The 14,556-nt window shown below is 42.7% G+C and overlaps 1 protein-coding gene across 3 annotated transcripts in view; it reads right to left on the bottom strand.

Annotated features, from left to right (window-relative positions):
- Nucleotides 1–14,556, bottom strand: part of RAVER2 (ribonucleoprotein, PTB binding 2) — a 70,168-nt gene that overhangs the window by 44,243 nt on the left and 11,369 nt on the right. For all 3 annotated transcript variants that reach the window (XM_059727912.1, XM_059727911.1, XM_019489048.2), the window contains exon 2: nucleotides 4,556–4,622. In XM_059727912.1, coding sequence (XP_059583895.1) covers nucleotides 4,556–4,622 — 67 coding nt within the window. The remainder of the gene's footprint in view (nucleotides 1–4,555; nucleotides 4,623–14,556) is intronic.

The following is a 14,556-nucleotide window of genomic DNA, read 5'->3' as shown; positions in this document are numbered from 1 at the left end:
GGCTGGGACTCGGGGGTGTGGGACTCGGGGAGGGAGGCTTCCACCATTGCACACAATTCAGTGCCGCCGGTCCGGGAGGTCATGGGAGCGGGCGTGTGCCCCTGGATCTGCGTGGGGTGGGCTGGACTGGGCTTTGAATCCGATTTGGCCAAATTGAATCAGGACAGTGATTCGAAATCACCAAGTCGAATCACTGTCCCTCCAAATCAGCCGAATCCAACGTGAATACTTGCCGCTTCGCACAGGCCTACCACCCAGTGTTTATGATTTATCTTCAGATTTTCACAAATAAATTAATTGGTAATAGAGGAATGCTTGCAGAGAAGATACAACAAAAGAAGTTAAGAGTCTATGCAAATGTTTAGAGGAAAACATTATTCACGTGTTTTAGTTCCCTGGATAATTTCTGTGATCTGATTATACAAACAAGTTAAAATTGGCATAGAAAATGATGTGATTTAAAATGGAAAGACAAATCCTGAAGAATGCTCAAAGATAAGGTGAAAATATTCTTTTTATTCAGAGAAAGAGAGACGATGAAGGACAGAATGTATAATTTGAATAAATCTATAGCTCAAAAGAGCTCCATTCATCTAAATTAAACTATTAAATTACATTAATTTGACCAACTGGGATTTTTTCCAATACAAATATTTTAGACTGTAGTAAATTATGTCAACTTTGAATTTTTGGATTACATTATTTTCATGTATTTACTTGCTTGGAAACAAGTAAACATTAATACCTATGAAACCACTGCTTGATGCTGCAAGCCAGTCACTGAACCCAGAAAAATAATTTATAGTACATGAAACCTGAACTGGACAGTTAACTGGTTCAGAAAGGGCTTCATCAATTTTTTAAGGAGCTCTTAGGATTCTGTGTTGCTTCTGTGGAGTCTTTAAATGAAAGTTTACGTGCTTTTTGAAACCAAAATTAAAGCAATTTATTTTCAACAGAACAAAACAAATTGGATTGATGATAAGTGAGCTTCAAGAGCCAACATGTTCAGAGATGTCAGATAAGATATACAAAAGCCCATATGAATGGCAAATTGAAATTTACATGTGCAAGACAGGGCATAAAATTATACATTTAAACAGCCTATTTGCATTTGCAAAGATGATTCATAAGTGCAAATACAAGTTTTTATGGGCATGTTTATCTTTGAAAATATCTATTGCTGAAGCACTGATATATTTTTTCTGGGGGAGAACTAAAAGCATTCAATTGATTTTTACATGCAAAGATTACTGCATGTATATAGCTCTTTTGCTGTAATGGATATCTTAGATATGTTCATGATATTATATATCTTTTAAAAATGCCAAATTATCCTTTCAATATGGCTTAAGGAGCAACAGAAGAGACAATAGCCATTTCTGTAACACAGAAAAGTCAGGATCTCCTGCTCAGCAAATGAAGAAATCAGTATCAGTCATCTGTTCTACTTCAACAGGGAGCTCCTTAGTACAAAAAATGGCAAAGGTTGGCACGTGTTAAGTGCATATAACCTATTTGAAAATGTAAGTTGCCTTCTTTTGCTTTTGAAAACCAGAGATGATTTCTTTCCTTTCAATTACATATTTCTGGGTTCTTGTATCCCATACAAAAATGGAGATAATCTACCCTTCCACAAGATGGAAATAGGAGTGAGAGCTGCCACATCATTGCCTTGGTGAGGGTCTGGTTGCTCTTCTTCCATTGAAACTTTAGTAAAAAAGTCAGTCAAAAATCAGCAGTTAAAACTAATTATAATATCCAGTAGTAAAGGTCTAAAACAAAATCTTTTTTTTAATTGCCAGAATCTAATTGGTAATTCTGGACTGGCAGATATGGATATCGAAGAACTAAATTAAATAGAAAAATATTCTTATCCTATATGAACTTAAACAAGCAAGATTTCAAAATGGTACCAGAAAAATAAACACACAGAAACGATCAAGGCTATTGACAAATGGCAGACTTCAAAACCTTTCTCCAAACTTCAGAAACCACAAGCATGGCTGTGTACCCTCAGCATTAACATGAAAGTCATCTGGACATTAGTGCACAAACCAACCAAATTTCCTAACAAAGCAACCAGACACACCACTCCCTTTTCAAGATACATGAGGATGTGGCAAGCTCAAAACAATAAGACCTTGTGCTAGAAATGATCATTCAGATTGTGAAAGATGAAGAATTTATAGGCTGTGGATAGAAATTACACATAAGCCAGTATAAGTGATCAGAAACCATTTCAAACTGTAACACAACGGAGGTTCAGTGCACATAAACTGCTTTCAAAAATAAACCTGAATGAATGTAGTATCCAACTTAACAGATTTATGTTAAATCAGTTTATTGAACTTCTGCCCCAGATCCCCTCCAGATTCAAGTTAACTCACAGTTCCCTAACATCCCAGGATGCTTTGCACCTCCCCCGCAATCCGCCCCCACTCCTCTTGCAGGGTGGGTGAGCTAGCCTTGACTCAAGCTGCCCACTCCATCCAAGCAGGGAGGCGTTCTCTAGCACCCCCCAACTTCTGGCCTGGGCCACTGCAAGCACATGGCTGCATTTCCAGAATCAAAAGCAAATGTCTGTTTACTTGCTTATTGGTTCAATCTAGGCAGCTTAGACTAACTTGCAAAGATTGAATTGATTCAGCCTCGGGCTTTTTGACTGTCTGTACTTAGTAGGCCTGTGTGAATAGGGAAGTAGTCGATTCAGATTTGGCTGATTCAGAGGACAGTGTTTCGATTCGGAGATTTGGATCACTGTCCTGAATTGATTTGGCCGAATCAGCTTCGGAAGATTCGGTGCTGACATGTGGAGCTGCCCCAGCTCCCAGACAGTGTGTGGTGCACACACCCACACAATACAACAGCTGCCACGCAGGTGCCAGGCAGGAGAGCGATCCCAACTACCCCCCACTGCCCCGCACTGTGCAGGGGCACTCTGCCATGAGCCCTCAGAGGCTCCAATTGCTGCTGCCAGAGCCAGAGAGTGCAAGGCTTTTTTTTTTTGTTTTTCAGTTTTAGTTTTAATTGCCGGGAAGCTGGGGCCAGCGGAAGGAGGGGGGAGATCAGGGAGTGGCGGCTGTAGGAGGGGGACCCACATGGCCCCAGAGCCCCCATAGCCGCTGCTACATCTGGTAAGTGTGGGGCTTTTTTTTTTTTCAGTGCCAGAACGCTGGGCTGGGCGGGGGATGGTACTGGCCAGGGCAGCCATGGGGGCTTCTTCCGTGGCTCCTTTGGCTGTGCCTGCCTCTGCCCTGGTGGGGGGAGCCACAGGGGCTATGCCCTGCTGCCGCTTGCCCAGCTGATGCGGAAGGGGGGAGGTGCAATGCAGGCATGGCTCATTCTAGCCGGCAGGGCATAGCCCACACTCCCAGCGCTGCTGCGCCCACATCAGCATTGGAAATGGGGGCTCAGCTTTGCCGCTGCTTGCCAGCCGGCAACCACAGGGCATGGGCGCGGCAGCGCTGGAAGCAGGGGCTGTGGCTTGCTGCCATTTGCCCTCTTCCACCTGGAGCAAGTCTCACCCGCATCCCGCCCCTGCCCGCCCAGGCTGAGCAAGCGACAGCAGGACACAGCCCCCACTCCCACAGCCCGCCACCCTCCTCCCCAAGTAACATGCCCCCCACCATCCCAGCTGGGCAGCTTGTCCCAGCCCCAGCCACAATCCTTCCCTCCCCTACACCCCTTCCCTTTCCCCTCCCCGAGCCCCAACAGACTCACTAGCTGGAGACACCTGTCAGCTGCCTATTTAGTCTATGGCCAAATCTCTGAATCAGCCGAATCTTTTCCAAAGCTTTTCTGAATAGATTCAGAGCTTTTAATTGGTCTCCCAATTTCTATTTGGATTAGGAGATTCACTCCCCAAATTAGGCTGAATCTCCTCCAATTCAAATCAGCTACCAAAGCTTCACACAGCCCTAGTACTTAGCCCTAATGTTTTGGAGGAACAGGAATGGGCAGAGAAATATGTGGCAGGTCTATGCTTCAGAGAGATTTCCTTGGATTCACTCCCTTGAAAACTGGGATTAGGATCTCCAAGCTGAAAATCACCCTCAGCAGTTTGACAATAGCCTTTAGTTTGTGAACAAGGCAAAAACTTCAAGTGGCTTTGAAACTGGTTATGTAACTAGAGTGCATGTACCTCTGGATATAACACCCAGATTCCATAAATTTAGGCCTGGATTTGCTCCTCTACCAAAGAGGCACCCTACTGTGTCCTAGCAGAGTTCCCCTTAATAAGGGAATTAAGTTGTTTAGTTTATCCTTATCCAAAACATGTATTAGTCAAGGGCATCCCCGTAAGGAGTCATAGACAGTGGGCCTGATCTACTTCCCACTGATGTCAATATGAAGCTTTCCAATTTTCCACCAACTTTAATGAGAGTGGGATCTGGTGCAGTTTACACAGCCAAAGACCTGATCCTGAGGTAATCAAGTTATATGTTGGTCAGACAACCTGATGACTTCACATAAGGCAGAAATGTATTATTAGTTTCATCAGAAAATACAAGTATATTACTACATACGAACTAGAATAATTCTAAGTTCTTACCTGTTCTTTTATTTTTGTCCACATAACAATACTTTATTTCATAATCTTTGAATAAGTCATGGATTTCCTGAAAGAGACAAAACATGGCAAAAAGTAACTGATCAAACCAAAAGTGAAATTCAACTTAAATTTTTAGTTCTGTTACACGTTAGTGTTTCTGATAACAAGTAATTAAATGTTTGTTTTAAAAAGGTGCAAGTCATAACACTACATCACTGTTTTATCCCAGACTAAGACTCAAGTCCAATAACCATTCTCCCTATTTAATTGTATGGATACAATGTGGCACAAAAGAATAATAGGTTGACTAGCCCTTTATAAAGATAGATTGCATAGCAGCTAAAGAAAAATCATTCAAAAAAGCATTCCTGAGATTTCAGGAAAGCCCAGTTCCAGTGAACTCTCTGTTCTGTGAAATTCTAGCACAATATAAGGAGAATATACAACCTCTAAGAAGCATAAATAGCATAATAAGAGCTGTATGGATAACACCATACCAATTGCCTATAATAAGTCATAGTGTTAACCATAAGAGTCCCTATCGGAGTGTATTGTATCATATTATTTCGAACAATTCCTCAGTCATATGGTCCAACATAATGTCATTCCACAGTGGTGGGAGGCCTATAATGTAATGTAGTGAAAGCACCTAACTTCTTAAGTTCATTTATAACTGGACTTTCACTTTTCTGGTAACAAATATACAATGTATAACTGATCATCCACTGTAAAAGTCCTATATCAACAGCTGTGCAGGGGTTCCCAACTGTACTGCATACCGCCACCTCCTCTACTCTTGAGCAGAATGGGAAAGATGCAGTTACTACCCTATCTTGGGTGGTAAAGTCATAGTAAAGGTGCATCTTTGGTTCCATACTAAAAAAGAAAACATACCTGCCAGAAGTACATATCACAAAAAATCCACTATTCAGTGTCCCTTCAACTGTAAAAAAATGAAGAGCAGACCAGCCTACTACCCAGAGATCAGGGAAGAAGCATGGAGATTATTGAATCTTTTTGTCAAGTATATCCTCTAGGATTAGAATGAAACTCCTTTCAATTGAGTGAAATAAACAACATGTTCCTTTGCCAGACGGTTCTACGTTACCGGATTTTAGCAGTGCAGCATACTCTCTCATCTTGCCAATTTGCTAATTCAATACATATAGCTATGAGGTTAATGGGGTTGATTTGAACAGGATCAGGTGTATCCTTTTAGTTAAATAGAATACCTGTCTCTCATTTCACCGGTTAACAGCTGTCAAATGCTACATTAATAAAATATGACACTGCTCCTCAGCTGTACTAAGATGTGACATGAATGTAATTTCTGAATAACAAACTGTGCTGAATCCTTGGACCAGTCTTTGACTTGAATGTGGACCAAAAGAGGATGTTGTGCTCATGAAGGATATGATGACAACTAGTTAACTCTCATTCATGACAGCCAGCTGTAGAGATGATGCTTTCTTTGCAATTCTGAACCCACAAATATTTCAGAATCCAAGGTACGTATCAAGTATCTCACTTACACAATGTGGCCAATTTTACCTCATTAGATCACTTCAAGAAAGAAGTTAAGATTTACTGAAGTTTTACTTCGGGATTAGGTAATGGTAAAATACTAGTGCAAATGCCTATTAATATTATTTCCTGAAAAACATTTGCAAACCAAATGCTCACTGGGAAATAATCTGTCATTTTGCTGAAATTATAATTGAGAAGGAAAATGGAATTTGATGAATGCATCTGCCTGGGACAGTCACTAGTATGGACCTACCTAAATCATGGCAAGATGAAGGCAACTTTGCAAACTGCTTGCACTGTACAGAGGCGATTTCATGTTCTTTTCACAGAGAGGCCCCACTCACCGGTTCTTGGCCAAGGGCCCCCTCTGGCCCTGCCTCTTACTACTGATTGGCTGAGAGGCCAATCACTCATCTTCAGACTGCAGCATTGCACCTGGGTTCTTAAAAGACGGTGTTAAAACCCTTCCGCATTCCTAACTGGCACCTTCAATGAGTCTACATCACTAGCTCAGCCTCTCAGTAGCTCTCTCTCAAACCACGTGCTCTATGGCTGCAGGGATTGTTGTGCTTTCTTTGTATTCCAGTAAACTCTAATTTTTGGGGGGCACTTCCACACAAAATTCCAGGAAACACCATTTTTCACAGTTATCACAGAAACCATCATTTTCAGTTTCCATGAAAATCATGAAACTGTGATGTAAGTAGATCTGTAGTCATTAGACCCTACAAAAAGCAAGTTGACATACGATTATTTTAAAAGAAATAGTACTTTTAAAAAAAGTATAATAATTTGAAAGTAGGTTGTCATTTTTATTTCTTTAATTTCCAATAATCCCGTGGAACCTTAAGGTCAACAATCTTCCCTACATGATGCACTCCATATCACTAACACTAAATTATTGTAGGGCTGCTGACAAGTTGCTAATGGCAATGATTTCTTTTAGTTAAAACATTTAAGAGCTAAAGTATTTTCCTGGGGAAAAAGTACAAATGATTAAGTATACTTGACTCTACAAACAAATGCAAGAAACAAAGAAAAAAAATACAGCCTTTCAGCCCTGGTACTGCTGCTTTTTTTTTTTTTTTTTTTAAGTAATATATGTTTTTCCTCTTTAAACTAGGTGTGTCAGGGGATGGGTGTGCAGGTGGGAATGTAAGCCATGGGACAGCCAAGCAGCAAGGACGTAGAGAGGGCAGTCAGGGAGGTGTTGAGAGGCTGGAACAATACTGGGGTGGCAGGGAACTGGAGGTTACCGATGGGGAACTTAACTGTCTATACAGAAATGCTAGATGTATGGGAAATAAGCAGGAGGAACTGGCACTGGAGACCTGGTGGGGCGGTATCCATGACTGGGCTGTATGCATAGAGGGCTACAGGCTGCACAAAATGGACTGGGTAGGTAAGAAGGGAGGAGGTGTAACTCTCCATGGTAAAGGAGCGGTAATGCCTCCTCAGAGACCTAAACTGGTACAAGAGAAGGGCAACTCAAGACCCTGTGGGTCAAGATACAAGGCAAGGGTGGGGGGGAAAACAAAGAGAAGGGGACTTGATGGTAGGTGTCTACTACAGACCACTACACCAGGAAAAGAAGCTGGATCTGGAATGAATTTTCCAGAGAACTGATGGAGCCTGCATATTTAAGGGACTTGGTTGTTATGGATGATCTCAATTACCCTGACATCTGGTGGGAGGAGCACTTGGCTAGATCTGACTGGTCACGTAGGTTCTGACCTGCATGGAACTTTATTTAGTACAGGAGGTGAACAGACAGACCACTGGGAAGGTTTTGTTGGATTTGGTTCTAGCCAAAGCGGATGACCTGGTGGGAGAGCTGAGGATTGAGGGTAATCTGGGAGACAGTGATCATGAGATGATAGAATTCATTATTCAATGTAGGGCGGGGAAGTCAGCCAGGAGGGCAGAGGCTCTTGACTTCAGGAAGGATGATTTCAATGAGCTTAGGAAAAAAGTGGGAGAGACCCTATGGGAAAAGGGACTGGAGGGGAAGGGAGTTCAGGAAGGGTGATCGTTCCTCAATGGAGTGATCCTCAGAATGGAGAAAAGGTCCATTCTTGTATGCAGGAAAAGCGGAAAAGGGGCCAGGAAGCCCTCTTGGCCTACCAGAGGAGTCAAGGAGTGCTTAAAAAAGAAAAAGGAGGATTACGGACAGTGGAAACAAGGGGTAGTCACCAAAGAGAAATACACAAGCATAGCCTGCATTTGTAGAGAAATGATAAGGCAGGCAAGGGCAGCGACCAAGATCAGGATGGCGACTGAAAACAAGGACAATAAGAAGTCCTTCTTTAGATATATAAGGAGCAGGAGGAAGACCAAGGGAAATGTGGAGCCTTTGCACAATGGGATGGAACAGATGATAACAGACAGTCAGGAGAAAGCTGAACTCTTTACTGAATAATTTGTGTTGGTGTTCCTGCATACAAATGGTGGTGGTTGCCCTTGTGGTCAGATACCGGATGGATGCTGGGGGAGAGGGGTGATTGACAACTAATGGTCAGTGTCAAACTGGTATGGGAACACTTAGAGCAGCTGAATATCTTCAAGTCAGCAGGACCAGATGGGCTATACCCAAGAGTCGTGAGGGCACTGGCAGGAGTCATTGTAGGACCATTGGCAAAGGTATTTGAAGACTTGTGGTGGTTGAGAAAGGTCCCATAAGACTGGAAAAGGGCCAGTGTGGTGCCAATCTTTAAAGTGAAGAGGGAAGATCCAGGAAACTATAGCCCAGTCAGTTTGACATTGATACCAGGTAAAATTTTGGAAAAAATTATCAAGTCCATTAGTGAGAGACTGGCAGAAGGCATGATGCTGAAGGATAGCCAACATGGTTTTGTTGTGGGCAAGTCATATCTGACCAACCTCTTCTCCTTCTATGATCAAGTAAAGAACCGGTTAGATGTCGGAGACGCAGTTGATGTCATATACTTGGATTTTAAGAAGGCCTTCAATATGGTCTCCCATGGCACTCTTATAAAAAAAAACTGGAGGATTGAGGACTGGCAGAGTCCACAGTCAGGTGGGTTGGGAACTGGCTAAGGGGTTGAACCCAGAGAGTGTTAGTGGACACTGTATCATCTTGGTGGGAGGGGGCCAGTGGTATCCTGCAGATTTCGGTTCTTGGCCCCTTGCTGTTGAACATCTTTATCAATGATTTAGATGAGGACATGAAAAGCATGCTGGCCAAGCTTGCAGACAATATGAAGTTATGGGGAAAAGCAGTCACACTAAGGGATAGGAACCAGATGCAGTTCAATAAGGATAAATGCAGAGTGCTTCATCTGGGGAGAAGCAACCAGTGACCTGAATATAGGTTAGGAGGAAATGTCCTTGCCAGCACGATGGCTGGTTAAGGTTGATCAGAGGATGAACATGAGCTACCAGCGCAACGCTGTAGTCAACAGAGCTAATAACATACTTGGATGCATAAGTTGATGCACTACAAGCAGGGCTAAGAAAATGCCTCTACCTAGCACTGGCGAGACCCCAGCTGGAGTACTGTGTCCAGTTTTGGGTGCTGCACTTCAAAAAAGGTGTGGAGAATCTTGAAAGGGTCCACAGGACCACAAGAATGATTAAGGGCTTGGAGGACAAATCTTATGAGGAAAGACTAAGGGATCTGGGACTCTTCAGCCTGGGGAAGAGAAGACTGAGGGGGACTTAGTATGTAAGGGGTGAATACCAGGAGCTAGGAGAAAAACTGTTCACTAGGGTGTCCCAGGGGAGGACAAGAAGCAATGACCATAAACTGTTAGCAGATGGCTTCAGGTTGGATGCAAGGAAGAACTTCTCTATGGTAAAGGTGACCAGAATCTAAAATAGACTTCCCAAGGAGGTGGTGCAGTCCCCAGCCTTGGAAGTCTTCAAGTGTTCATTGGATTGTACATATTTTTTTAGCAGGAGTTAGAGGTGCACCAATATATCGGTCTGATATTGGATTGGCACTGATATAAACAAAATTGTCTGCATTAGAAATTGGCCTGATTTGGCTGATAAATGGCCTGTGCAGCGGGAGTGCAGCATGTAGGCGGTGAGGAGCACAGTCCGGCTGCTTGGGTAGCTGTGTGAGGCTAGTAAGTCTGTTGTGGTGGATGGGGAGGGTGCAGAGAAGGTGTATGGTGGGGCAGATAAAGGCTCCTGCAGTGAGGGAGGAGTGGGGCTGGGGCTGGGACTAGGGCAAGTGCTGCCCTGCCGGGGTGGGGGGCGCAGGATGGAGCCATGGCTCATCCAGGGGTACAGGGGGAGGCTTCTGCCGCTGCATGCCACTTGTCTGGGAGACACTCATCCAGTGGCTCCCGCCGCTGTTCCCACTTGTCCAGGAGGGCATGGGGGGGGGTGCATGTGCCCCCCGGATCTGTACGGACTGGGCCAGGCACCCCACCCCTGCCCCGCCAATACCTTCCCCCATGCCCTCCCAGACAAGTGGCAGGAGCAGCAGCAGGAGCCATTGGACAAGTGGGCAAGTGCCAGGTGAGCTGCTGGACAAGCAACATGCAGCAGCTGGAGCCGACCCCGCAGTGCTCCCGGAACAAGCTGCAGCTCTGTCCCACATCCCTGCACCCCTGGCTGAGCAGTGCTTGCCCCAGCCCCAGCCCCTGCCCCAACCCCAGCCCCACTCCTCCCTCACTGTGGGGGCCTTGATCTACCCCCTCACACCCTTTCCCTTCCCCCATCCCCTTCCACTACAACAAATTTACCAGCCTCTCACAGTTCTCCAAGCTTCCAGGCTGGTATTGGAAATCAGATCAGTATCAGCCGATGTGCCTCCTTAAAAATCGGCTATTGGTACTGGCCCCAAAAATCTCTATTGGTGCACCCCTAGCATGAGTGTCGTTTAAATAAAGAAAACTTGGGCAATTTACAAAGTTAAAAACTCATCATGTTGGCTTTTAAATTAATTTAAAAATCTGAATTAGAAAGTTTTCAGATTAAACTGTTGTAAATATCTATGTTAGACTATTAATACTACTTTTTTTTTAATTTCAAACTTATGTGATCTCAGAACTTGAGTCCCATTTTCAAAGGTGACTTAGGGGATTTTTAAATTTTATCCTAAGTGTCTTTTAGTCTTTTTTTTTGGTCTCTTTTAATATTTGATATTCTAAGGAGCTCATATAAAAATCTGTCAGTGGAAACAATGAGTGCAGTGTGTTCACCATTCCAACCCAGGCTTTCAGGGATACACCTACATGTGCTATTTACACAAAGCTGAATATAGTCAGCCAATATCTGGGGCCTTGTGGAATTGTTTACTTAAGGAAGAGAAAGACTGTACTTGTCCAGCATATTCTCTGGTACAATACTGTTAATATACCAACAATGCAAACATGGTCCAGAAACAAAGCAGCAGCAACTTTTTTTGTTCCCTCCTTCTGGGCCCTCTAATCAGTTTTGTGGCCAAGGAGTTCCAATTCTCTCCCAGGGCTATGTTGGCCACACTCTCTCCTTGTTCATTAAATTTTCCTCTTCTCTCACACTAACAATCCTTTAGCCTCCAAGGCCAGATAAAAACCTCATTCTCCCCAGGTTAGATCTTGTTTCAATATAGCCATGCAGCCTTGTGACTTTCCATTTCCATTTTCTCTCTTATTTTTGAGTGAATGGACCCAACTCACTTAACAATATGGTTGACCATTACAATGATATACAATTATAATAGAATACTTAAGGGTACATACCCAGAAACATCATAAGGGCAATGCATATTTCCATACCAAGACATAGCAGCCATGGCTACTACAGAACACTGCACTTAATTATGCTATTCCTGATAACAAAAATTGTATAAACAATTCTGACATTGCTTGGCATGAACTTTAGAGTAAGAGGTCTGAAGAAGTTTCCTACAGCAGCACTGTTAATGATAACACTCCTAGGAGCACACTGTAGCTGGCATCTGGAAACATCCATAATCCCCCCCAGCACGTATATACTGTGACACAACTTATGCTTATAACCAGGATGACACCACCTTCCTTCTGTACTCTGTTCCTGACTAGCGCAAGGATGATGTGCATGGTAAGGGGAGAAGACAGCTGTATGGAAGAGTTTTTAGTTTGTTCATAGTAACAGCAGAGTCACATAAATATACAGACTATGCCAGCAGCTCTGAACTAAACATCTTGGGATGGAAATGCAACCAGAAAACTAATGATATTTAGTTCCCATATATCCCTTTAAATCTTCAAAGCCCTGAACAAATACTGGCTAGTTAATCTACAGGGCATTTGCCTAATTAAAGTTCAAGCTAGAAAATAACTTGCTGGTAGTCTAAAATCAGCACTGAAAAGAAAAAACAAAGTCTATAAAAAGGGATTTTAAGAGCACTATAAAAAGTTAGATGTTATTTGAGAAGTGGAAAATCTCTTATTTTCCCATATAGCAAAAATGGTCTGGAGCTCTTGAGATTCTTCAGCTCTTAGGGCACGTCTACAGTGGCAAACAGCCATGCTCGGAAAGTATGGCAAATCCATTCCACACATGCCAAAGGAAGGATGCAGGGATGCCTTAGAGTGGAGCAGCAATCCATGCCATAAGCAATCTGACTTGTGCTTAATGGTGTGCCCTCACACTGCCCGGTGGGTTTACATAAATTCCTTTTGAGGGTTAGTGCAAGCTGGAAGGATGTGCTGTGCTTCACTGCAGTTCCTTAGCACAGTTCTTTGACAAACATGGACATGCTTTTATACCAGGGGTGGGCAAGACGTGGCCCACCAAGCCATTCTATCTGGCCTGCGGGGCCCCTAAAAAAATTAGAAAATTAATATTAATCTGCCCTGGGCTGCCTGTCATGTGGCCCTCGATGGCTTGCCAAAACTCAGTAAGCAGCCCTCTGCCCAAAATAATTGCCCGCCCCTGCTTTATACCCAGGTAATCCTGCCTGATCTTAAGTGGAAAGACTATGCTTGTTTGCTTGTTGCTCCTTTTTCACCACGTGTTGCCATTCTGAGATCTGCACATTCTCATTCCAGGGAAATCCCTGGCTGTATTAAGAGAAAAAAAACTTTTAATTTAAGAGAAAAAAAATAGACAATGCTTTGCATTGACACACCCATTTTTTCTACAGTACCAGTATAAGTCATGCTATTATTTTTTTACATACAAGAATCTTCTTTAATCCTAAGGAATTAATACATAAACATATGCATTTAAAACCTAAGTACTATCTATAAATGGTATTTTTTCTACTGTGATCTACCAATCACACTGAAGTAGAAGACTCTGACAGACATTACACTTAAGACATGATTAAATGGTAGTAACCTTAAGTAGTAACCTGGCCACACATTCAGTCAATTAACGGTGTGATAAAGCCAGGAATAAGCCACAAAGTTAGTACGCAAGATATGTGTAACAACTTTGTGGCTGGTTCTTATAATGCCTTTAAGTGAATGTGTGGCCAGTGCTTAGCCTCTGGAGTACACAGGAGCCTTTCAAGACTCCCATGTGTTCCAGAAGCTGGGAGGCCCCTTAGCTCCCAGCCACAGAGTTCACCCTGTGATTCTGCAGCTGGTAGCCAGAATTAGCCCCATGCCTTTACTTTAACATTTGTTAGGGGCCACAGTGTCATTGTTATCTTTAAATAATGCATTCAATTATGTTTTTCTGGCAAAAAAAAATTAAACAATTGTAAAGATGTCTGTCAGGGTTCTATAGCAATGAACTTAATGAAGTTTCCAATACAAACACTGTTTATAGTGGTCCATAACTTGGCCCTTAAGTGGCTGAAAGTTTAAACTTCACATACATGCTCTTGATATGGAAGTAAATTTTGTTTCTAAATTAACTGGACAATACAATGTATTCTGGCTAGTCAAGAAGTTTGAAATAATTTCCTAACTAGACAAGGCTTTGTTTTATATTTGTGCAAGCAGAGCAGAAAAGTGGAAGACGTCCAAGAAAAGACTTCCAAGTTTATAGACAATACATCCGGATACACAAAAAGAATAAGGCATCAAGATTCAAAGGTTTTGGACCACTTAAATGACATTATCAACAAAGTTCAATGTACATATCAAGTAAGACAGTTTTGAAAAAGGAGCCAAGAGAAGGAATGTGGAATGCTGCTGAACAGGAAAAATATCTATCGGTTATTGTGGAAAAACAGAGACCATGTGCTACAGTATAAAAAAATGCAGCATGTAGCACCAGATTGTACCAAGAGGCATAGATAACAAAGGAAAAAGAATGGTGCTATTTCAGCAATTTCCTGTCAACCAATGGCTAAGTTTCAGGTTCGCAAACCTGCCAAGTAATACCTAGTTAAAGGAATAAATATTATATAACAAGGAGGGTTTACGACTAACAACTAAAAGCCTCAGCTGGAACTCGGCTGCAGTGTTACTAAGTAGAGCATAAACTCAAAGACTGTTCTCCACTTTGGAGAACTGGCAATTTTTCATTCTTTACTGCTTCAGCTGAAATTCTCATATGAGCAAGGACTCCAAAATCAGGTG

The sequence above is a fragment of the Alligator mississippiensis genome, chromosome 5 (genome assembly GCF_030867095.1).
Source record: "Alligator mississippiensis isolate rAllMis1 chromosome 5, rAllMis1, whole genome shotgun sequence".
NCBI classification, from domain to species: Eukaryota; Metazoa; Chordata; order Crocodylia; family Alligatoridae; genus Alligator; species Alligator mississippiensis.
This window is presented reverse-complemented; position numbering and strand designations above follow the sequence as displayed.